This window comes from Sceloporus undulatus, chromosome 2 (assembly GCF_019175285.1).
Source record: "Sceloporus undulatus isolate JIND9_A2432 ecotype Alabama chromosome 2, SceUnd_v1.1, whole genome shotgun sequence".
NCBI lineage: Eukaryota > Metazoa > Chordata > Lepidosauria > Squamata > Phrynosomatidae > Sceloporus > Sceloporus undulatus.
The window spans coordinates 286222355-286248868 of NC_056523.1; the positions used below are offsets into that span (position 1 = coordinate 286222355).

At 39.3% G+C, this 26514-nt stretch overlaps 1 protein-coding gene across 3 annotated transcripts in view; it reads right to left on the reverse strand.

Annotated features, from left to right (window-relative positions):
- Positions 1-4821: 4821 nt before the first annotated feature.
- LOC121922185 (V-type proton ATPase subunit S1-like protein) overlaps positions 4822-26514 on the reverse strand; it is a 32091-nt gene continuing 10398 nt past the window's right edge. For all 3 annotated transcript variants that reach the window (XM_042451279.1, XM_042451280.1, XM_042451278.1), the window contains 6 exons: positions 18720-18760; positions 17131-17192; positions 14334-14566; positions 13781-13831; positions 11707-11950; positions 4822-7697 (listed from right to left, as the gene is read on the reverse strand). In XM_042451279.1, the coding sequence (XP_042307213.1) occupies positions 7395-7697; positions 11707-11950; positions 13781-13831; positions 14334-14566; positions 17131-17192; positions 18720-18760 (934 nt within the window). In that variant the 3' untranslated portion in view covers positions 4822-7394. The remainder of the gene's footprint in view (positions 7698-11706; positions 11951-13780; positions 13832-14333; positions 14567-17130; positions 17193-18719; positions 18761-26514) is intronic.

The following is a 26514-nucleotide window of genomic DNA, read 5'->3' on the forward strand; positions in this document are numbered from 1 at the left end:
TGTAGGCCAGCGCAATGTATAATTATGGACATTATTTTTAACATTCAGCCATACCATAAGATTAATAGGAAAAAACAATTTGTCATATGTGATTTTTTTACTACATTATCACATATTATAAGCTGCAAATATCTCTAAAAGTGAAGATTAATTCACTCTGCTTTTGCAAGAGAGTGAAGAATCAAACTGATTTACCGTTACTGTGCCCAAATTGTTTTACTCATGGTACATCTTTACTAAGCAAATAAGTTTTCATTATTCTGCAGATGGGATATTTTAACATACCAGAATCACATTTCATGGCAGAATTCACACAGAACTAGATCTACAGGTAGCCATTTTATGACATTGTTACTTAGAAACAATATCTGGTTGACGTGCCAAAGAAAGGACTACTCAAATATTGTCCTAAAAATCTATCACAATTTGTGGTTGAGATACTTGTGTGCCAAATACCATGTAATGTTTTGGGACAAAAAAAAAGTTCTTTAGCATTTTGTGGTTGAAATTTGATGCAGTAATGTTAATATCAGTGTTCAGATGAGAAACAGCACATCCCACTGTTCAAAAGGTAGGACAGCAAGTGCACACCCTTAATCCTGCTTTGGAAGGACTAAGTGATGATACATATGTTGTGAGAGGCAAAAATGGAAGGAACTGTGCAGACAACCACAGGTCATTTCACATAGAGGAAACAGACACATCATTCAGAAATGCCCAGAGCCAAAGAACTATGAAAAAATAGAAACCTATGAAAATTCCCCATGGCAAGCATTCTTCATCAAATAAGCCATTTAATAAGCTGAAAGGCATGTCTTATATATAGGAGATGGAACAAGAGAAACCCTACCAAAACTAAAGCGTCTATAAGTCTTGGAGGAACTATGGTATCTGGGCTCACAGCCCTGTCATTTCAAAATAACAATGAACCTGAAGAGTTTTTGTGTGCTCACAAGGTACTTAAAGTTTGGCTACTGGGTAACAAGAGTAAGATGAAGAATGACTGATAAATTGGGGTAAAGGCAGATTGTGTTTGCTGAACAGCTTCAAAAAATTGGTACGCACTAGGAATGGATCTAATTGCTGATAACCAACTGGTTGAGTTCAGAGATAAACAACTTCTTCCAGAGAAGAATTACATTTTAAAATAATTAAAATGTAGAATAAAATGCTGTGGTATTATGTGATTTTAAAACATCAAAAGGCATTTACATTTAACAGAAGACATTTACCCAGGCAGCTTCATACACAACAGGAAGGCCAGCTTGGTTTTACTATACTGTGATAACAACTATAGTTGAACCATATTTCCACACTGGATGATGCATGGTGGGAGACCATTTTTTTCACCAGCTTAGAACCAGCAGAAGGTCTGCTAACCAAAGACCTAATGGGCATTGGTACCATATCACAAGATAAGGCATACACATACAATTATTTCTGCAATAGGACAGTGAACAAAATTATCAGAACATGATGAATGATGCACTAAATTTGCTTACAAGAACTACTGCACCATCCAAGCAGCATGTCCTTGTTTTCTGTAGAGTGGCTAGCACAGAGAATTGCCCTTCACTTTGAGACATTTCCTTCATCAGAGGTTATTTTGTTATTGGGGCAATGAAGTACTGTATACTAACATACCTGTCTTCCTACAAACAGATAAAAACAGCTGTTTTCTTTCAGAGTTTATGTCCCATTTGTAATGGGGGGGGGGGGTTGGTCAGGACAAGCTTTATTTTGTATTCAGTGACAATATTCTTAGGAAACATAAATTATGATGCTTACCTTTCTGGGTGGAAAAACAGAACTGTCAGCTACTCAAAACAAACATTCTGCTTCATGTGAACATGTATTTTCTCACGCTGGGTATTCTTCTTCTTCTTCTTCAGTGTGTGTGGTGTAAAATGAAGAAGAATACCCAGTGTGAGAAAATACATATTCACATGAAGCAGAATGTTTGTTTTGTCCCATGAAATACACTGGAATTCTCACAGAGTCAGAAAATACCAGATATCTCAGTCAATACGTGGGTTGAGTTTTAGTTTTTCATGCACATCACTTCTCGCCCTGTTGGCTAAGTTCAAGCGTAGTATGCACATCTGGTGATGTACATTTGAGTGTGAGAAGTGTGTTGTGGGGGGAGTATACAATGAACTCTTTTTATCTCTCAGACCACTTTTTTCTCTTCTCGTGTGTAATAATTCCATAAAACCCAAACAGCAACCCATTACTTGTAATTTCAGTGGCTGATACAAAGGTTTTTTGTTGCTGTGAAACTGATAATACTGAAACTTTCTCAATTAGAAAGTTTTACAAATGGCCACTAGGTGTCTCTCCTGCACTGTGTAAACAGTCTTGTTTACAGCAGTGGCTGTGCTGGGTTGGATTATTGTTCCATCCACCTGCATTTGTGCTTATGATTTGGGGTAAAATTGTCAGAATGCTGCCTGTTGTTGTCTCTCCATCAGACCACCACCAATGTGAAACTATACACATCTGTCATGCCTTATAAATAACTCAAGCATTGCATTCCAATTATTTCCACATAAATTCCCATATAGCCATGTTACATAATGCACTAAGAAGATTTAAAGCAAAACATGTTTGGCTTTCATCAGCCATTTCTATTGTAGGCAATTTTGGCCATAAAAAGTTCATTATCACCGCCTCAAGTTAGAGCAGACTTTTATCTCTCCAATACTAACTCAATAACCCTGAACAGATGATTGTCACCAATATCTTACATCACCTTAGTTAGGAATGTGTAACTAACTAACATCTCCTGGCCCAATCTCCCAAACCTATCTTAAAAGTCAGCAGGTACACCAAGGTCTGTTCATCTGGCAATTGACATGCAGGTGCATGATTTTCCAAAACAAACAAACAAACATAAAGTGAGGCTGAAACCATCAGTAGTAGGTTCCGTATCACAATTCCTGGGCACAGCTTCACTCTCTAGCAGGAGTGGACTGGGAACATCTTTCTTCTGGATCCAGATTGCCATTGCTCAGTGTTGACCGCTGGCTGTGAAATCAGCTTTGGAAGGGCATTTGCAACCATAGCAATAGTGCCACCATCATGAATACATTGTATAACTGAATCTGTACCTCCAGGCTACCAATCCATAACTGCACTATAGGATGCCAACCTACATTTTTAACTGCCTGTCACAGAGAAGCCATACAGTCATAAGTTTCCAAGACAGATGATCACATGTTAAAGGACAACATATCTTGTCTGTTAAACATATATAGGAACCCTCCACCTACAAATGGCTACCAACAAGAGATTTCTTTTTTCTCATTACTACTGTGATTGTTACAGTTGTCGTCATTGTCATCATCATCATCATCATCATCATCATCATCATCATCACCATCAGTTCTTATACAACACCACAAAAAACAGAGCTTGGAAAGATGCTTTTTGGACTATAACACACAGAATCCCCTAATCAGCATGTCCAGTGCCCTTACTGGCTGGCGACTCTTAGAGCTATAGTTCAAAAAAGTACTTTCTCTGACATGCAACCAAAGATAACTGAGAAGTGTAGGTTTCTATTTTTCCTTTTTGCATGTATTTTTGTGGTTCACTCCAATATTGGTCCTACATTGCCTTGTTGAATTCCACTCATCACGCTACAGACCCAGTGTTACAGATTAGCATTGCTGGACATCTGCCACAGCTCACTTGCACTTGCCAATCACAAGCTCTCTGCTCTTCCTTGTTGTTCCCAGTAAACTGACACAATCCAGCTGAAAGTATACCTTACATAGTTATAACAGATCCATACCGCTGTGATTGCCATTGCTCCATCCTATTGAATTCTGGTATTTGGAGTTTGGTGAAGCACTTAAGAATTATCTGTTTAGGAGCTCTAATGTAACAGTTGTTCAGGATAGTACAACAGTAAAAGTGATAGTTCTCATTCAATCACTTTTACACTGGGAGATAGAACCACTATGGACTGACCTCAACCATTGAGCTGCTGTAGTCACAGCCACAGTAGCAGGGTAGGAATAGTTGTTGGTTGGTGTTGTTTACAACAGTTGCTAGCATGGCCAATGGCTGGGGAGGAGAGGCAGTGAGAATTTTAGACCAAAAAGTAACTTGTTCTAAACTCTTCCACAAGGATGCAAGTCCCAAGCTAATACGTTTGAAATGGCCCTTGTTATCGAGCGTTATTTCTACTTCATGTATCTACACTTGATCTTAGCCAAAAGGCCGAGAAGCGATGCTACATTATATATATATATATGAATGAGGCATAACCCCACTGGATTGAGTGGAGTTTTGTTCTGAGTAAGGGTGCTTGGAATGATAGCATCATTTATTTATGATGAATGCCATCAGTGGATTCAAAAGAAACCTGCAGCCAGTTCCATGGGCCACCTGAGCCAGACTGCATACCATTTTTGAAACTCAGAGAGTGTTCAGAAGCAATTTGTGACATGAGACAAATTTGTTTCTGTTCCAGGAGAGACAGTTTTTACAACTCCCACTGGGAACACATTAGCCCTTGAGTGCACTTAGAATACTTCCTTTGCACTTAGAATACAGCCTTTGTAAAGAACAAGACAGCTAATTGTGAAAGGATGGTTTAAAAAAAAAAGCATAGGCAGAATGAAGTGTAGAGTGTAGAAATAAAAAACATTAGCAAAGAAATCCAGATTGTTTGCCTGCAAAAAGCTATTTGCCTAAAATGGGTCACTTTCACAAATTTGTGTTGAACTCCTGTGTTGATACATTAATTTATGAACAGAAACAAGACAACTGACAGAAATTGTTCAGGGATTTTTTTAATAGGACCCTTGGGTAACAAAAAAGTTTTTAAAAAGCCATCTGCGGCCTTCCAGAATTCTGTTCCCCTATATTGTTTTAATCACAATGCTTTCTAGTGGCTGCTAAAGGAAAGTACCCCAATGGCAAAAAGAATATGTTTCTGTGTGTTTGTCCTATACTCTTTTGGAGTTTCATAATGAAAACTCTGCATTGGTAACCATTGATCAATTATGGCTATAAAATTCTGTACCTCATCACCTTATATTGGCTGGCATAAAAATTCATTTGCAAATTGGGTTGTAAAGAAAATGTAACAGTAAGTGACTGAATACTTTTTAAGAATGTAAGAGCAGCCTTCCTGAATCAGATCTTAGACTTATCTAGTCCAATATTTTGTTCACACAGTGGCCAGTCACTTGCTCATTATGAAGCCTAAAAGTAGGGCATGTACACATGATGATATTCTGCTAATTCTCCCCAGGAACTAGTATAGACAGACATATTGCTTCTAGTACTGTAGGGGATATACAGCCATCATGACTAGTAGACTGAAAGACCCATCCTCCATGAATGTCCAGTCCCAATTTAAAGTTGCCCATCTTGCTGCCATAATGTATCTTATGCAAGATTGTTCCACAGTTTAATGAAGTGGTGTGTGAAGAAGTGATTCTATATTATTCCTAAATCTTCCACTGATCCACTACAGTGGATGGTCCTGGGCCCCAGTATTGTGGAGAAGGAGACTACTGCCTATTCACTATCTGCACACGGTGCATACTTATAGGGCAGGGGTGGTCAAAGTATAGCCTATGGACTACACATGGCCCCTGAAGCCCCCCACCAGTCCCTCCCAAATTCCTATCCATTTAAAAAAAGACAATCTGGCAATTTTTGGTCCAAACTCCATGCAGAAAACTCCCCAAACACATTAAAGTAACAAGAATATCCATATTCAACCCCCACAGATATCTTAGGACCCCATACTACTCCCATAATAACTTCATTTTTCTCTGCAGTCACTCTTAAAATGGCATCAGAACATCAATTCCTATTGCTATTTTGAGTGCAGCCACAGAAGAAAATGGAAGTATTTGGTCTTGCTCAGGATGGATGTATCTCAGGAAGAAGGTTGAGGATGACTGGCCCCTAGCTGCCCACCCTTATCTTATATCCTTCTAACTCCCTTTTATTGCTCCAAACATTCTCACCTTTTCCTCATGGCACAGTTGCTCTAGGCCCCTGAATATTCACCCTTTTCTGCACCTTTTTTAATATATATTTTTATACTGACTATTGTGTACATAATAATATCCTAGGAGGACCATGTTATGGGTCTACTTTTGCGTAAATATTCCAATTAAAATTGCACCCATGGTAGCATTCTACCCATCACTGGACTAAAGAAAGACTTTCCATATGTAAACTATTTATACTCAATAAGAGCCCTCCTGCCTTTGAAAGATGTGTTTGTTCAGTTCTTTCAAAGGCTTCATTATTGAAAGTGATTTGCAGAGGTTTGTAAATTAGTGGCAAAGACAAGGGCTTTTCTTTTGCAGCAACATGGACAATCTTCATGACACTAATTTCTTCCTCCCCACTTAGATCTCACATTCTTTTACCTTGTACTCAGTGACAAATTTAGGAAATTAATGCCAAGAGACTGGTATCCTTTGATCATTTATCAGAGAAGTCGTGTAGTAAAAAACATTTAGCTAAATATTAGAAGAATGGAACATCAAAAAGAAAGTGCTCATAACTTCATTGAAATACAACAGAAGTGAGAAAATTGCTCAGCGCTGAGGGCACCCTTAGAAAAGCATTACAAGATAAAGAGATCCACAGCAAATCTGCATAACATATTGAGATGTTAACTGACACAATTTGCATATCTTAAGACATAAACCAGTTGCTTTTTGGCCAACAGACTGCATTTCTGCCATGCAAACAGATATGATGACAGGGATGTTTACACATCATTTTGCAGCTGGTTAGGAACGAACACAAGAGATTTCTAGTGTCATTTTTTTATGTACAACTGGTTTATTCTTTCCAATGACTGGTGGTTTTCCAGCAGCATAAAATCATTGTTCTATCAGCCTTGCTAAGTAACCTTAAGCACCAGCTATGGTTCAGTCCTCCAGTGTCATTACAACAACAAAAAGATCATAGATTTGAGTGGGCAACATTTGAAGAATCTTGTCCCAAATTTCACTTTTGTGGTACATCTTTGGTTGCGGCATTTTACTTTCATTTTGGAAGGAGCTTTTCAATTCCGATAGATCCCATCCTCCAAGATAAACATTTTGGGCAATGTTACCATGCAGTATTCTCTGTCTGAAGCAGATGACCATGAGGCAATCATCTCCTCTTGCCTTTCATGTTGGCTATAAATGATGCCCTTTTGATTTGCTTTTGGGCTCTCTGAGAAATTAGGACACACTGTTGTAGCACTTCCATATTTCTCTCACAGTCATGATGACTAGAAATCTTTTTAATTTATTTATTTAAATCAAAGTTGAGATACTCAAAATTCTAACATGAGCCCATAGGATGCAGAAGTTCCCCAGCAGCAGTCTGTTTGCCTAATCATGGAAAAACAAAGACAATAGCTAAATATAAATTTTAGAATACTGTTGGCTTCTAAGTTCATAGACTTCCATTCCATTATTTCTCAGGGGTTCCTTTTCATCCACTGTATCAATATCTTTCATCTGTGGGAAATAAGCAGGAGAAGCTTTGCATTCATAATGTCTATCAAGAGACTTCAAGTGTATCAGCATATGGAGAGCATAGGCCAAGACAAGAAGCAAGATCAGAGACATCACCAAGCCCATCAGGATTGCAGGTGGGAAGAGAGAGGCACAGTCTTTCGCATAAGCAAACTGCCCATCTTCAATGTTAAATCCTTGAATCTGGTAAGACAATAAAAAGGAGGGTTAATTAAAACAATCTCCCACTCCTGGCTAAAAGCACTTTATTATTTTTGTCCCCAAGGCTCATCAAGAAGTTTTGTTTTAACCTCAATAACTCTAAGTCATTTTTCTGACTTTTTAGCTATTTGTGTTTTATTGTTGTGTGCTGTCAAGGAAAACTATTATGCAGGGGTGGGAAATGTGTGGCCTTTTGAATATTGTTGATTTACAAGTCCCATCATCCCTCACCATTTACTGTGCTGCTCATGGTTGATAGGAGTTGAAGAGTCCAATAACATCTGGATGGCCACACACCATTACCTTAATAAATTGATTTGGTGGAAGAAGCATTTTGCAGTCAGCCCTCTGTATCCACAGATTCTTTATCCATGGATTCAAGCACTAAAAATAAAATTTTAAAGTATAAACTCCAAATAGCAAACCTTGATTTTGTCATCTTATATAAGGGAAACCATTTTATTATGCCATTGTATTTAATGGGACATGAGCATCCACAGATTTTGGTATCCATGGGGGTTCCTGGAACCAAACTCCAACGGGTCCACTGTATTCAAGTTCAGGGGAAGCTGTCCAGCACTGGTTGGGTATTCTCAGAGTTGTGGTCCACAAAATTAATTTTCCAACCTCTATTTTTTATGTAGAGACAGACTAGTGCAAAATTGATTGGCAGTACATTTTAAGAGCTGCTGAAGTCCATTAACTCCAAGCTCCTAATGCTTAACTTCAATACAGGGGTCAGCACTATAGTTCTGAGTTCTTGTGTGTGTGTATGTCTTGACATCGCCTGTCAACTTATGATGACCTAATGACTTTCATAGGGTTTTCATAGGCAAGAAATAGTCAGAGGTGGTTTTGGCAGATCCTTCCTCTGAAATTTATCCTATAACCCCTGGTATTCATTGGCAGTCTCCCATCCAAGTGCTAACCAGGGCTGAACCTGGTTAGCATCCAATATCAGATAGCATCTGTTGCCTTTAGGATATCTGGGTGGTCTGAGGTCTTATCCATTTCCATTTTTAATCATTGCTGAAGAAGAACTCTTCTCCAACAGAATTAACAGCAGTTTCCAGGGCATTTAATATGTGGTGATAGCAGTGTGAAAGAGATGGAGAAAATAAGACAGATCAAGATCCCCTTCAACACTGAAGGAGCCACTGAAAAGAGAAGGGAAAGGGAAAGGGAAAGAGGACCATAGCAAGAAGCTACTAAGTAAGGGAAATAGGTGATGACATCTATGGGCACAGGACAAAGAGAGAACCAGGGCATGACTGACATAAAAAACTCTTGGAAGGAAATGCCTTTCCAAATCTTTTGAATTAGGAGATAGAAACCTCATACATCTGTATTAAAGTTCTTTGAGATCTTTTTTATAAAAAAAAAATCACAAATTGAGTAGGTCCTGGAGTGAGAAACTTTTAGCCTTCTAGATGATTTTGGACTAAAACTCCACAAACCCCTTTTCATTCATCATTGTGGTCACAGCTTCTGGGAGGTGAACTCCAGAACAACCTAAGCGTTTCCCAGTCCTCCTATCTCAAACTATATACTGTATAGGTGTTAGGAGAAAACTGTTCTTAAGTAGATTTCTCATCTCCCTATACCTCCTGTGTGCTGATTCCCCTGTTCTGAAAGAAATGCCACCCCTGGGTCTATGCAATCATCCTTCATGTCTAGGATGTATCTACAGTGTAGAAATAATGCAGTTTTACACATTTTAAGAGCTGTTAGATCCATCCTACTGAATACTAAAATTTGTAGATTTCTAAGGTCTTTCATTTTTCTCTGACAAAGAGTGCTGCTGCCTCACAAAACTACAGATCCCAGGAGTCTGTAGGATGGATGAGACTGCTATTTATGTGAGAGGGACAGTACCAGATAACCAGATGTTTCGTACCAATGAACTGTAAAATGGCTCTTGCATGAAACATGGAAGGAATATGAGCCACCCAAGAAAAGGAGACATTCCTATGGGAAGAAAGTTCTTATGGGGCAAAAGCTTGGAGAAGGGAACTGACACCCTAGGCCAGTGGCTCCCAGACTTTGGTTCTGCAGGTGTTTTGGATCTCTGCACCCCGAAGCTCCAGCCACCTTGGATGTAAAAGACATATACAGCTAATTAGAATCTTAACAATAAATCGCATAACAATGAAACATATTAAAGACATAGGCCTGTTACAGACTGCCAAACTAAAGCTGCTTCGGGTCTCTTTGGAGGTATGCTATTTAAATGATGCATGTGTCCTAAGAGTCCGGAGGTCGCACCAAAGCCACACTCCATTCCTAAGCACTGGAGTGCAGCTTTGGTGCAGCTTCCGGATTCTTAGGATGCATGCATCATTGAAACAGCATACCTCCAAAGAGACCTGAAGCAGCTTTATTTTGGCAGTCTGTAACAGGCCATAGATGGCTTAACTGAACCTTGACAGGTGGCCAGTCCAAAAACCAAGCCATATATGTGAAGTTAGTCAGCCTTACACATCTTGAATATATGTTATTCTTATGCAACTAATTGTTTTGTTTTGTTTTGCCGAGATTCCAGAAGCCTCCAGTATAGATGAATAAAAACCTCAAGATAGAACTTGCATCTATTACAAATCACAGCTACACATTCCAACTGCAACTTCAAACAAATGGGGAGTGTTTGTTCAAGAAGGATTTAGCCTTCTTGGCTAAATTGTCTGCTTTGTAGTGAGCAGTTCCCCTCTCCTTCCTACTTTCTTTATCCTCCTAAGGAGATAAGAGTCAGTAGCAAGTATTATAGCTTCTCCTTAGCTGCCCTCATCAAGTGACCCAAGAGTGTTCTTGACCCTGAACTGCAGAGGGTGAAACATCCACAGAGTGGCCCTAACCACTTAAACCAATGAAATAAAGGGGAAAGCTCAACATATTATATATATATATGCATTTTTCCCCTCAAAACAACATCGTATATCTATTTTCTCTTCCTCTTACAACAGCATGTGCTTTAAAAATGAGCATGAATATGTCACTGTCTCATGCATTACACAACATGCAAGCAGTCAACAATGATGATGCCACATCAAACATTTCCCTACCTAGATATTTCAGTAAGGAAAACTATATGTGAAGGTCCATATAGCACAATGTCTACTGTCAGTCTAAGACATCTTGGTCATGTTTTGTTGTTTGTTTTTGTGTACTTTCAAGTCATTTATGATGTCTTACTTTGACTTCTGACTTTGCCTCTGACTTAAGGCAAACTTATCACAGGTTTTCATGCTAAGATTTGTTCATAGGGAGTTTGCCATTGTCTCTGAAGTTGAGAGAGTGAGATACAGTATGCCCCACAGCACCCAGTAGGTTTCCATGAGCGAGTAAGGATTCAAACCCTGGTCTCCTAGAGTACTAGTCCAACACACAAACCATTAAACTACATGTTTACACATGGGCATGTTTAATAGGAAGTAAAACCTATCAAACTCAATATGACATGTGTCTGTGTAATGATGTTTTGAATTATGCTAAGTACAAAAACTACTGAGGACTTAGTGGTTATTTTTGGGTTTTTATCCTAATGGTAACTGGATTATAATTAGAGTAGGGTTAATTTCATACATGGTCCTACATGAAGATTTTGGGTGGGAAATACCGATGCACTTATTTGTCTCACAGGCCAGACTGATGAGCGTTATCAACAAATATGCTTTACAACAAGCAAAGTAAGTTTACCCTGCAAACAGATACATCAACCCTGAAATGAAATTATGGTTACAATTTGAAGCACAGTTATAGGACCCCAACTGAACACAGCAAGAATTACTTCCAAGCAAACATGCTTGGAACTGCACAGCACATAGTACAAGCAATGTGAGACTGTCTTTTTGGTTCAAATCCTACTTCTTTACTTCTACCTGGAAATCCTGACAATCTGCTTTCCACAGGGGATAAAGCTTTTTCACTGCTAATGCCCCCAGAGCTGTCTGTCTAGGTACTTGCTACTTTTCATTAAATGTTTGCCACACATTACCTGAAAGTCAATAAAAGTAACTTCCCAGAGCTTGGCTGCATCAGTGGCAGAGCTGGGTGTCAGGAGTGCATCATATCTCTGCAAGCTGCTAACATGTTCACAGTGATAGGAGTAAATGGCTGGAGCATGGATTCGTGTTGCGTTGAAAGTGGCTTGTACAGAGTGGTTGTAAACAAGCTGGATTCGGTGCAAGGTGAACCAATTCTGAATAGACAGCTTGTAATAACTGTTTGTCAGTAAGAATCTAGAAAAGGGGAAAAAATCAGTAAAAGAAAAGAAATATTTTAACAACTCCAATAAATCTTACCACACAACCCCAGCTTTATTTTATTTTTTATGAAGCTGACATACTAAATCTATTTTACTACTGCATGTCATTTCTTTGTTAAATGAAAAAGCAACTCTTTCATCCTTGCCCCTTCCATTAATTCTGAATAACAGTCCTTGGCAAATAGCTAGAAAGTTCAAGATAATAGCAAAGAAGGAAGAAGTAGGAAGATGTTGTATTTATATTTGTAAGTCCCCTTATCAAACCACTATGTCTATCCTGATGACTAAGTAACACTGAGAATGTGCTTTGAAAACCAGAGCTGGGAAAAGTTACCTTTTGGGGTTTCAAGTTACAGAATTTCCTGATCAGCATGAGGATTCTAGAGGGGTTGAAGTTCCAACCAGTAACTTTTCCAAACTCTGAAAATTACTCACAGAAGTAGAAAGCTAGAAAGAAAAGGATTAGCTTCACTAAGGTGGGTTACGAACGGCCCTCAAGGGGCCGTTTTCCTGCTGCCGCCATTCGCTGCGTAGGGAAGCCCAGCGGCCAGACCGCGAGGCTTCCCCGTGCAGCGAAAAAGGAGCACCAAAATGGCGCTCCTTTTCAAAACACAGAAGTGGCGCCACGAGGGGTGGAGCGCGCCCTCGCGGCGTCACTTCTGCCGCGACACGTCTGGATGCACAGCATCCAAGACATCAAAATGGCGGCACCCATGTAGATGGGCGCCGCCATTTACAACGCGCTCCACGCGTACTGGGAGGAAGGACCGTAAGGAAGGTAAGAACCTTCCTAACCCTAATACGGCCCTTCCTAACCCTAGTATGTACGGAGCACGTACTTTATGGCGGTTTGTAACCCGCCTAAATTTTCATCTTCGGCACTATGCCCATTCTATATGGGGGGAAACTGTTGGCTTTTCTTTTTACTTTTTTGATGGGAGAGGGGATAGCTAGTGTAATATACTGGTAAAAATGTTTCGACTCAGACCTTGGAGGCTTGGCTTCAATTTCCTCTTCCACCTTGTATGTTCCATGGGCCCAATTTCCACCTTCTAGTATAACCTAATTCTCTGAATTGATTTAAATAAAACAGGGGAGGGTGATGGTGTGTGTGTGTGTGTGTGTGTGTGTGTGTGTGTATGCAGCATCAAACTATGTTAAAAATAAATAAATTGTGTGATCAGATGTATTTATGGATCCAAACCAAATGCCTTAATAACTGTGAAATAAAACTACTGAAAAGTTGCTCATAGCAACTTTTTGCTTCTCCATTCAGTGATCAGTCTTTAAAACAACTGAGAACCCCAAAACTGGCAAAGAGATGTGGTGTCACCTTTTTTGTCATTGTTATTAAATTTCTATCAAATGTTAGTGGAAAGTACCATTCATTTCAATAGGCAAGGGACAGGGATATAGTTAACTTTCCAGAGGAAATGAATGGGTATTGATTCTCCCCCGCATGTTTTATTTTAATGGTTTGTTTTTTTAAAAATTAACAATAACATCTTCCTCAATAAGTTTATCAGGTAACAGAACTTTATCATGTCTAAGCAAAGAGTCACAATCAATTTTAATATGTTTGCTGATCCAGGGGAAACATTCCAGCACTGAACAGGAGACTGGACTCAATTGTCCTTCCAGCTCTATCAGTCTTGGGGCACTTTAAAGATAAATCAGTTTTGTTTGACATACCATGCATCATATTTGACATAAAATGTGTTTGTTTGTTTTTTGATACCACAAGAATATTTAGTGGTTCTGCAGCAAGAGATAAACTGGAATCTGACATATTTGAAAATGGTACCTGATAATAAATCCCTTCAAATTGTCGATGTCACCAAAATTAAGTGAAAGCCTAGAACAAAAATAGAGCAAGATCAGATTAAACTGACAAAAGATAGGAGAAGGAAGTAGTGGTGATAGAAGAGGAAGTAGAAGAGGAAGAGGAAGTGGAAAGGTAGCTGAATTAGATGTATCAAGCAATCTAACATTTTTACACAATGTAGAATTTGGATCCTTCTCATCTTTCTGCCTCTTAGCTCCTGTAATCCTGGAACTTCTCCCCAGCCCCCACACTGTTCCACCAATCTATTTCTTTGTTTCTGGGGGAGAGGTGGGAATCCTGCAGCCCTCCAAATGGTGTTAGACTGCCACTCCTAGTGTTCCTCATTATTGTCAATGCTGGCTAGAGTTGCTGGGACTTGAAGTCCAGCATCTGAAAGAGCATTTGAATCTCATCTCAACTCTAGGGCCTGCACTTGGTTTTCATCTCAAGAACAATACTACACAGATATGTCTACCTTTGCTTTGATTATATACAAGACCTTAGCAACTTTCACACAGTAGGATAATCTTACATTGCATTTTCTTCACTGCAGTTTGAATCAGCAACATCCACAGTTGCATGAATACCAAATGTCCTGTCTGTTAAGTCCAGCTGAGTGTGATTCTGAAACTTAATCATGATTCTTCTGGCCCAAAATAAAATACAGGGGCTTCCATTAACCGTGACATTGAGAGGGCTGTAGTGGCTGTGGATGACTGACTCTCTCTCCAAATTCGCCTTGGTACTTATGTTGTAATTCAAAACCTGTGTGAAAGCAAATAAGACAACTGAGATTACAATTCTAGCTTTTCAGATCGTTCAATGAGTAACATGATATCCAAATATGTTTGACTCTTTAACCAAACTTAGGCAGGTTACAGACCGCCGAAAAGCGGCGGCCTGTACCCGCCCCTTTCCCCAGTGTATCGGGGCCTCAGCAGCCAGAGCGGCAGCCGCTGAGGCCCCAATCCGCCGCTTTCCGGGCTGCAGGGAAGCGGCAAAAGGCCCCTTCCCCGCAGCCTGGAAAGGGGTGTCCTTGGGGCCGCTTGGCCCCTTTCTCCTCTGCGTCGCTGGCACAGCCGTCTGAAGGCTGCGCCCAACGACGCAAAGCCAAGAAGGAGCTCCAAAATGGAGCTCCTTCTTGCACTGTGTAAAGGGCACTCTAAGTGCCCTCACGCGGCGTGATGGTGTCACGTCCGCGCCACCTCATTTGGAGGCAGCGCATTCGTGATGCCATCATGGCAGCCCCCATGTAGATGGGGTGCCGCCATCTTGTACATCCTCAGGACGTATTAGGCTTGGGGGCATCAAGAAGTGACGCCCCTTTTTAAACCTAGGACGTCCCTTATGGCCGTTTGTAACGCGCCTTACTACCAGTTATTTCAGCATAAATTACTTCATAGCAAATAGCTTGTGGAACCTACTAAAAATTGAACATTAATATACCTTTGTTGATTTCAGCACAGAACTGAAGGGAAAGAGCAATAAATCCTCACTGGACAGTTGTTAAGTCAATTTTCCCAATTTGTTAACCTGCTTTATGGGACTGTGTTTGGATATAAGTCCCATCAATAAAGCAATTTTAGTATGGTGAGAAAACTGTGAAAGAGAAATGTCAAAACCTAAATAATCCTCCAATGAGCTCCTTCAAATATAGAGCCACCATTTCTACTAATCTAAACATGGGAAGACATGTTTGCAAAAACTAGAAAAATGTTGTACAACAAACAGTTTCTAAAGCATCTTCTTATGACTTTCTTATTACAGATCAGCCAGTGCAAACAACCAATCTTTACTATATAGACATCGGTTTATTTCTTCAAAACATTCCATAAGTAGTATTTCTCTTGACTAATTAAAACAATTCTATGACAACTTGACTTCCCATACAGTAAGAATCAACCTCATAGTTGTTATGAGGATGAATTTGGAAGGAGAGATATGTACATAATGTTGAACATTTTAGAGGAAAGGCAATACAGAACTATAATTCCCAATAATATAACCAATATAGTGCTATACTGAGTTCAAAACAGTAGAGTGTAAGCATTATTTTATGTAATTAAACAGCAAATGTAATTATGCTTTTGCTGTTATCTGTTTTTGGGTTCCTTCAAGTCATTTCCAATTTATGGCAACCCTAAGGTTAATCTATCACAGGACTTTTTGGAGCCAAGAGTGTGTGACTCACCCAAAATTGGTATCCATGACCAAGCAGGGAATCAAACTCTGATCTCCAGAGTCATAGTCCAATGTTCAAACCATCCACCACACTGACTAGAGGTGTGGAAAATCTATTATTTTTAAAGATTCATACAAACATATTTGTTTGGCCACTTAAGGAACACATTATGAAACTGAGGCTTTAAAAATCACTATGGAGTATGTGGAGATTTGCAGATGAGATACCAGGTTTATAGTTTTATTTAATAAGAAAGTGTAGCACAAAAGGACTTGTGGTGGTGAACAGAGGTGAGGTCTAGAATCATTTGAGTAGACTTTAAAAACAACAATACAGAATTCAGTTAGTGAGTGTATATTCAGCTGATGTTGAGAACAGTCCAATATTTACTGTGATGATGAAAATCATATCCAAGCACCATAATCTCTAGTAGGCACAGCCAAGGGTGAGGCATTCTGGGAGCTACAGTTCAACAACATCTGGAGGGCCACATGATTTCCATTCCTGAGTTATGTTTTGAGATTTGAATCAATGTGTCAGTTCCTACAGAAATAATAAACTAAGCATCCTGTTGGTTGCAAATGCACACACACGTTGAGTTAATACATGTGGATTATCTTCACTGGTCATTGCACAATGGCCATATTGAACTGACATCAAGGTCCATATATGGAGCACCTACTCTTGCATATCATATGGGGTGCATACAATCCACAACGGGTCTCTGGTCATTCCATAACAAGACCTAAGAACCCAATGTTGAATGTGAAACAACATGCATGCATTGCACACTGCAATTTCACATGTGCCCCTGTCAGTGATCCACATATGCTGCAGTACAGTGGTATCCAGTATAAGAAATGCAATTTGCAAGCAGAACATTAAATCCCTGGTAGTTATTCTCTGGCAAACTTTCCACTCAAATTTGTTATGCATTCAGCACCAAAATTGGTCACTGAAATCTTATGCCCCTACATGTGGAAAAGGATGCAAGTATTGAGAATAATACAACTTTCCAATGTCAAAAAATATACTATAAAAACACACTATACTAAAATTTGAAGAAGTTTAATAGCTACTTTCTGGAATTCAGTATTATTATAAACACTGGGAGAACGGACAGGCCAGCTTCCTGGTACCTCCATACCTGTGTTATTGCTACTTGTTGTAAATTAAGCTTTGGCTTCACACTGCCATCATAACGTCGGCCTACAGGGAAAAAAAGTTGTTATCTGTATCTTTCAGCAAGGAGAAGAAATACTGCCTATCAGCTCAAAAGAAAACCACTGTATTTTTCACTCTATACTTGCACGAAAATGAATGTCAAGAACATAAAGTTTGAAACAACTGAATTTGTTATACTGGAAGGCCTATATGTGAAGGAGCCTCAAATTCAAGGAGCAGGGGAGGAATCAAGAGATGAGACTGAGGCTAGTGTTTTTATACACATAACTTCTGAATTCTGCTTTCTGATAGGGAAGAACATTTACATATATCTTCTGTGATCTGCCCTTCAGACAGAGCAGGTAAGCAAAGCTGGGCTTTTAAAGTTACAGGCATTTTCTGTACAGTTTCATTGCAAGCAGGAGCTCATAAAGACGCTGAGCTGTCCTCCCTCATACCCCACCTTTTCCATTATTCTCAGGACATTACACTGCACATCTTTTGCCCATCTACCACACTTTTCAGATATCTTAAGCAAAGAAAGGTATCTGTATCATGCATCCACTGGTTGGGGGGGGGGAGGCAGGAGAGGACACTCATGATATTCCAATGACTTGGCTACATTCTTCCCCTCTTTTAAAAAATGATTTCCACTGCTTATTAGAGGGTTAAAAATAAAGTCTTTGGATGCCTTTCTCTTTCAGAGTTGAGTAATCTATTTGGAAAAAAAAATCCTTACATGACCATTTTATACAAGTCTGATCCGAAGTACTTCCCCTTGAGTTCAACAAGGATGACTGTCAAAGCATGGTGGGAGAGGAAAGGTATGGTGAAGCAGCTCTACCCTATTGCCCCGCCTAGGCTGCATCGACACTGCAGAAATAATCTGGATTGACACCACTTTAACTGCCATGGCTCAATGCCATGGAATGCTGGGAATTCAATAGCACTGAGCCATGGCAATTAAAGTGGTGTCAATCCAGATTATTTCTGCAGTGCAGATGCAGCCCTAGAAGCCTTGTTCCACTGGACCTACTCTCTATCAGCGCTGGGAAGATCCTTTCGATCAGACCAAGCTCTTCTGCTCCTTGAACCTTTTCCATCTGGTCATTATAAGAACTGCTATCTAACTTTAATAACTGGTGGCTGGATTTGCTTATTTTTTTCACCCCTCCCCCTCCTCCTCCTCTTTTTCCCTTTTTTATGCTGTCTTTTGTAATGTAAACCACCAGGCAAGGACTTTCTTGCTTGTTATTTCTCTCATCTAAGACCCTCTGGGAACATTCTTATATGAAGAGAATGAATGAACAAGCAAGTTTCACATCTGGACTATGGAGGAGCAGCTTATACTCAGCGTTTCTCTGAACTTTCTTTTTTCAAAAAAAGTCCTTGAAGATCCTTCATTTGTTGACTCCATTTTCCATATAACAAGACATTATAGAGTAAGTATACATAACATATAGCTGGAGCCTTTTATGGTGAGTACTTGATATCGGAGCTTGGAAAATGTTACTTTTGGGGACTAAAATTCACATAATATCACTTAATTTGAAAAAAAGTTTAGAACCTTACCATTTCTTTGGAGCAGGTCTTGGTCAGAGAAGGAAAAGAAACTGCAATAAAGCACAGATAAAAAGAAGATTAGCTTTTCCACCACAAATTTCTGAAGTTTGCTTATGATCTATGTGTTTGGTTGCATTAGAATGACAATAGTACACACATATTAAGAACAAATAACAAATCAATGGTAATTTTTAAAAGAGAGCATTGACCCTTTTCTTGTCTGTATTGTGCAAAATGGCCTTGAGTTCTTCTATAGCAGTGGTTCCCAACCTGTGGGTCGGGACCCCATTGGGGGTCGAATGACTCTTTCATGGGGGTGGCCTAAGGCCATTGGAAAATACCTATTTAATTACTGTTATGAAGTAGCAATGAAAATAATTTCATGGGTTTGGGTCACCACAACATGAGGAACTGTATTAAAGGGTCACGGCATTAGGAAGGTTGGGAACCACTGTTCTATAGCTATATAGCTACCAACAGGTCCATTTTCTTGTGTTACAGTGATGATTTAATGTAGTGATATCTAACAATTTCCCCACTTTTTCAGATATCCTAACTTTGAAATATTATTTTCCTTTTATAGCTGACCAAAGAAATGTGTGGTTCCATGCAGGGTGTCCCTGTGTTGATTTTGACTCTATATTTCTGGCCTCACTTAGGCTTTTGTCACTTCATTGCTTTATTAACAGTGTTGTTTACAGCTTCGTAACAGGACAGACCTCCAGCAGGTTTTCTCCTAAACCAAAAAAAAGAAAGTATGGAATATTCTAGGCTGCTCTTGAGAGATTAGCCATTTTGTACCTACTATTAGGAATCAGTATAAAATGTGTTCCCCTAATTCATGGCACCCTTTGTAGGAAGCAATCCGGTTGGAGGGAGAGAGATTATTTCACCAGTTTTGTAGGTCTTATGAAATAACTATAGTAATTCAGAGTGATAGGATAGCTTTATATAACAGGGAAGATAAGCAGTGAAGACTTGTTACTTCTCCTCTCATGTCTATAGGGAAGCTCAGAGTGTGACTGTATGGGCCCTTGTATAAATGGGGGGTGGAGGGATAGAGAAATATAGATATCTTAAACAGCTAGAACTGTTTTGGTGTGCAGCTGGTGGCTAGCATTCTCATCCCTAGAAAGACAGTGTGTCAGGAAGGGAAATCATCATGGGGCCCTCTGGCTGCTGCTGGACTGCAAATCCCAGAATTCTCCACCATTGTTGTGCTTGCAGTGTAACCACTTCTTGAGGGCTGTGTGATTCCCACTCCTGCTCTATGTAGCTAATACTTTAATGTAAAACATCTTTTGGGTTTGGGAAATGGTGCCCACATTAGTGGCGTACTAACCACCAGGAAAGCTCAAGCTGCAATGCTCTCACTCGCAGACAACATAGGGGAGAATGGGAAGGCACACTCTATCAGTCCTTCCCCTTACAGATAAAGGAGGGGGGGTGAGAAATATGAAGCTGCCAACATTTGCCAAACCACTTAAACTGATACTTTTTCCTTTTCACAGTGTTTAGTTATGTACCCATATCCAGCAGATGATGAAACTTGTATTTTCCTTAAGAAAAAGAACCCTCTATCTTCACTTAAGACTATGTTTCATAGTGATCCCAAGTTAGCCAGCTTTTACATACTGTATATACTCATGTATAAGTCTAGAAATTTAGGTCAAAAAATTGACCCCCCAAAAAACTGACTCAACTTATCCACAGGTCAACGTAAATACTGTATCTTAACTCTTATTTTAAAAGAAGGAACCATCTCCTGATGAAAAGCAAGAGTATAGTATGTGAAGCACTGACCCCCCCCCCCTCTACTCTCTCATCCATCCAGTCTTAAGAGTAAGCACATAGAGGTTCATTTTATAAGTTCTTTGACATTGTTTTGCTTTGCTTCATCTTTTAGATCCTTTGCTATATGCCCCTAAGTTTTACCCTCTACTTATCAACGGGTCATAGCAAAATTCATAATTTTGGCCCCCAAACTTGCCCTCGACTTGTACATGAGATTGACTTATAGCTGAGTATATACGGTAAGCACAATACATGACACATATGGTTTGTAATAGATGGGTTGCAGATGGGACATGTCTCTTCTGCAACTATTACTTCACTTTTCAGGCATCAAACACCTGGCATGTAATGTTTCTATTGTGCCCAATATAGTACTGTCTAACAGGAAAATAATCTGTTGGTTAATTGCTTAAACACAGGCTCCACATTCATTATTAAAGGGTTCCAGGTCTTGTGGTTGTCTCAGTGAACACATTCACCATCTACAGATTCAAGATCCATGCTGAACTTTTCATTTCAGTTATCTATATTAGAGAGCCAGTGTGGTGCAGCAGCCTGAGTGTTGGACTAGGACTCCAGGAGACCAGAATCCAAATCCCCCCTGTGGAAACGCACTGGGTGACCTTGGGCAAGTCACACTGTCCTAGTGAAAACTCCACTAGGCATTTGTAGCTCCTCCAGCATAATTCTATGGTCAATGTCTGACAGATGTCTACAGAGTTGCACTGGAACACCTAAAGATTCCTAGAGAAGTGTTCTCTCATAGTGTTTTTTGTTATTTGCCATTTTTCCACATTCATGGGGTCCTGTGCCCCTAAGCCCAGAGAATGTGGAGGGACAAATGTACTATGTACAATGGATATTTACTGCACAAACACATGGTTCTCTACTGCCTATAATACAAGGACATCCATTTTTTAGGTATACCCCTTTTAGCAGCTGTTCCAGGAAGATCTGGTCATGTTTATTGTGCCCTTCTTATTTTGGAATCTATTACTTTTTAAGGTGGCAAAAATTTGTGTTCTAGATTCTTCTGCTAAAACCAGCTAGTGAAACCCTCTTAGTCATTTTCCTAGTCCTGAAATTTGTATCTGTTCAATTTGTACTTGCCTGTTTTCTAATTGTAGAACCTGGTCTATGACAATAATAAAATTATCATGTTGGCAGAGATTCAATCTACAAGTCCCTCATGTGAATGTAGAATTCTACAGAGGTTTATGCCTCATTTTAAAAGTCCACCTCTGAGGAAAGCCAACTGGCGTGGAACATCCAATTCACAGCATGAATGTGGATAGGTTTGTTTATTTGCCCAGCCAGGCATTAAGACTGTGTCCCTGAACAGTTGCTATGAACAGCAGCTTTCAAATTTGAATGCTTACAATAGACTGCCTTACGCCTCCCAGAAAATCACTAGCAAAATGAAACCATGTTTCATGCCAAAGCAACAAGATTCTACTCTCAGCAGGAGAACACCTACAAAGTGCTAAGTGTGCATCCCCCAATGAAATATTCATAGCTCTTCTAAAAACCTAGTGGCAAGAACAACCTGCAAGCCTTTGCAAAATACCACAGCCTGACAGGTAGAATCAGCAAGCTTTCTATTCCTTTAGGAAAGCAGGTGGAAGACATTTCACAAAGAAGCCTCTCATCTACAATTGTTATTTGTGTCTTTGCTTCTTACAGGGTCTCAAAAGAGAACTACTTAGGTATTATTATATACACGTCTCTCACATGGAGACAGAATTCAAAGATATAGCCGTGTTAGTCTGTACGTGGAGAGATCTTGTAGCACCTTTGAGACTAACTGAAAGAAAGAAGTTGGCAGCATGAACTTTCAGAGACTTCAGTATACTTCCTCAGATGTAGCATCTGAGGAAATAGAGTGAAGTCTATGAAAGCTCATGCTGTCAATTTCTTTCTTTCAGTTGGTCTCAAAGATGCTACAAGATCTTTCTATATCCTCACATGGAGCTGATGGACACACTCGTTAGAAAGGCTCAACACACACCCTCATGCCTGTTAAGGAACCTTTCCTCTGTTATCTGAGGTCAGAAATGCAAATGACCTCCTGATTTATCAGTAATACAACCAGGGTTCAATTTCCACTTGGCCATGAAACCTACTGGATGAACTTGGGCAAGTCACATGCTCTCGGTCTCAGGGGAAGGCAATGGCAAACCTCCGCTGAACAAATCTTGTCAAGAAAACCCCATGGTAGGTTTGCCTTAGGGTCACCATAAGTCAGAAACCGCTTGAAGGCTCACAATGCAACACATACACAATCACTAAATCAGTCATTGCTATTTGTAGGAAAACATGATGTTAGCTGTTTGTATGTTTTTACATGTGTTCCTATGAATGACTTTGTAAGGAGTAAAACAAATATTAATGACACTTAAAGCAGACCCACTAAAATCAGCATGACTTGTTAGTTATAGCTAACTTAAATCTCAGTAATTTCAATACGTCCAATCTAGGTAGGACTAACATTGATTTAGCTCAATGTGTGGTGTAGCAGTTTGAATGTTGGACTACAATGCTGGAGCCCGCAGTTCGATTTCCGGCTGGGCTATGAAACTCACTGGGTGAGCCTAGGCAAGTCACACTCTCTCAGCTTCAGGGGATGACAATGGCAAACCTCTGAGCAAATCTTGCCAATAAAACCCCATCATAAGTCATCATAAGTCAGGAACAATTTGAAGGCAAACAATAACAGTAACAACAACAAATAAATGTATCATGTGCACATTTTATGGTTTCTCCAGAAGATAACTACGAATATTGCACAAATGTTATCTGAACACCTGTGGATGCTTCTGTATGGAACAAAATCAGCTTTAAATCAGCCAACCATATGGTTGCCCTGGGACTCCTTCTATCTGCTATGTGTAATTCCATAGCCATATGCCCAAAGGCCACTAGCACATATCACAGAAGTCCATGGCATCTTCTCAAATACACTTTTAATGAAAAAGAGACACAGTGCTAAAATAAAGATTGGGGGGAGGGAACAGTCCTTAATCATAACCTTGGCGGCTGTTTTTCTTCTTTAAAGGCCTCTCAAATGGCTTTTTCATTGCTGTGAAAAGATAAAAATCACCACATATTGACCTTGGGGGAAGAAAAACAATGGGGGGATTTTGAAAGGAAACAACTGATCATCCCTTTAAATACACACTCTTCCTTAGGCTCTGATTGTAAAAACACCAGCTAGGCTTCATTTAAAGAAAAAAACTGTTGTGGAAACATAGCTTTCAGTTTTGCACAGCATCTAGGTTTGCTCTAACACAAAACAGCATCACATTGAACCCAATAGTGGTATCTAATCAGTAAAAAGCAATATAGTTTTCTCAATCACCTTTCACCATCCAACTGCTACGTTGCCACCTTTGGATGCACGGTTAGTGAAATGTAATACAGTTGGCCCTTCATATACCTGATTTTTTTATACACGGATTCAAGCATACATGGTTTGAAAATGTTCCAAAAAAGTATAAATTTCGAATATCAAACCGTGATTTAACCATTTTTTATAAGGGACACCATTTTGCTATATCATTATATTTAATGGGACTTGAGAATACACCGATTTTGTTATACACGGGGGATCTTGGAACCAAACCCCAGCATATAACAAGGGCCCACTGTACTTAATTCTAATCAAAGTACCTTCTGAATGCATGTTTTGGATTGAAAGCAATGCATCCCAAGACTTTTGCTATGTTGGATTACTGCTCTATTTGGCTGTACTACACTATGTTGGCTCTGTTTATAAGAACGGAGGCTTTTCAGGATAAGAAATCAATACATTCACATACCCGTTTAATTTGCTCAAGTGCCTGGGCTGTAGCTGAACATATTCAAGTTTGTGACAGGCACTGAAGTGGACATTGTTTTTTGGACTACAGGTCTCAGAATTTCCCAGCCAGTATAGCCACTAGCCAAAAATGCAATTTTTCAAACTGGTTGTGACAAAGAACAGGACTATTTCAAGTGCTTTGTGTATGTCAAGTTTATCTGTTTGCTGGATCACATTTTGAAGCCTCTCCAGAAATTATTAAAAGGACAAGAGGAAATAGACTTTCTCTCTGTCCTACCAACATCACAGACTTATTTGGTGAGGATATGAGAGACAGCCTTCTTGGTGGTTACTCCCATCCTTTGGAACTTCTTTCCACAGGAAACTAGACTGGCTCCCTCCCTGCCCTCTTTTCACCAGCAGGCAAAAACTTTTCTTTTTGTGCAGCCTTTAATACATAACTGCGCCACTTTTTATTAGGGTGTTTGCTTTGATATGTTTTTAATGGTTTTATATTTTTAACTTAGTATTTTTTTAAGTTTTACATTTTTACGTTGTTGTATTAATACAGTGTTTTAATTGTGTTTTAAAAATGTATTGTTTTGTTGTTGGTGCTGCTGCTGTTTTTATTCAGGAGAGAGAACTGTAAAGCACAAGCAGAAAACAGTGAGGAGACAAGCTTTTTTGGCCTTTTTTTTTTTTTTTAAGAAAATGAAGAAATAGTTGACTATCTCAGAACATGTAGCACCTTTCTCCTCATTGTCTTCTGTTATTGTTTTTAAGCATCTTTTCTAACTGCCCTGGATGCCATTGGGGGGAAAGTGACATATAAATAAAATAAGTAATATAAACATAAAATAAATAACCAGTTACAAGCAAACTTTTCACCCTTCAGCCATCTGTATTGCAATGTCCATTTAAACCTGTCTGAACTGAATCCAGTGACTATAACTGGATCAGAGACAGAAGCTTTAAAATGTGTTTTTGAAAATGTATCTCTTACATTATATAATTCAATATACATTAGAGAAAAACAAAACCCAGTTAGTAACTCATTCCCAATCCAAAACATAATCTGTTTTTACAACATAGAAATCCTTACCATTTATTTTTTAAAAACTACTGATGCTGTGGACAACCTGTGTAGTTTAGTCATATCAATATGCATGTGGGTGTTTCTAAAACCTACCCTTTTGCATTAATTTTTTTTTCAGATAAACAATCCAGATTGTTATCTTCTGCTAGATAATGTCATCTGATAAGTAGGCATTTACACTCTTTTATACATATAATCTGATTTAATTGGGCATTACCTAGTGATTAGCTATTCCAGTCCTTTTCATTAGCGCTAAGCCAATTTGAGGTCTGATAGTGACAGACCTAGACTGGGTAGGACAAACATACTACATAGATATAAAAGGGCAACGTTTACATTTAACGTGCTTTGCTCAGAGGCCAGAACAGTATAACATATAGGTCAGGGCTGTGAGCAAACTGTTACTTCAGTGGAACAACTGAACTGGCTTTCCCAGAGTGGCACAAGCCCTGACTGAGCCTTAGTAGCTTTATAACAGTATAAATGTAATGAAGAAAGGGAGGCATCGCAAAGAGACACTTAATGAAAAATTGTAGAAACTGATTTTTCTACATTCATACATGTCAAGGGAATTATGAAGGTGGAAGTCAGACTCTGGTCTACTCACTATCACTACTAAGGAAGCAGCTGTTTTCTGGAGTTTGGAATGCTATTTTTGGGGTGCTATAACTTGCAGAACCTTTTAAGTACAGAAATATGGACATTCATCATGCTGTCTGGGAGATTTGACACGTTATAATACAAAAAGGACTTTTCCAGGCTCTACTATTTCCTTTTTAAATGAGAGTGCAGGCACCCATCCTTGCAAACACTAACAAATAAAAATATATTTAAAGCATCTCCACCTGCATCATTCTCTGGATCATGGTGATAATCAAAAATTGATTTTCCATGGCTGTTTTCTGGAGTTATCTCAATAAAGTGCACCCATTTTGTTGTGTCAGCTTTCAGTAAACTACTTCTGAAATTTGAGTCTTAAATGCAGCATTTGGATTTCAGGTTCTTTTTAGTTTCTGGACTCACTGTGCTAAAGATAAGAGCAGGATGACATGTAACATTACTTTTCTTTGCAATCCCAGTGGTCTGCCAAACGAACTGAGAACTAAAATCACTTG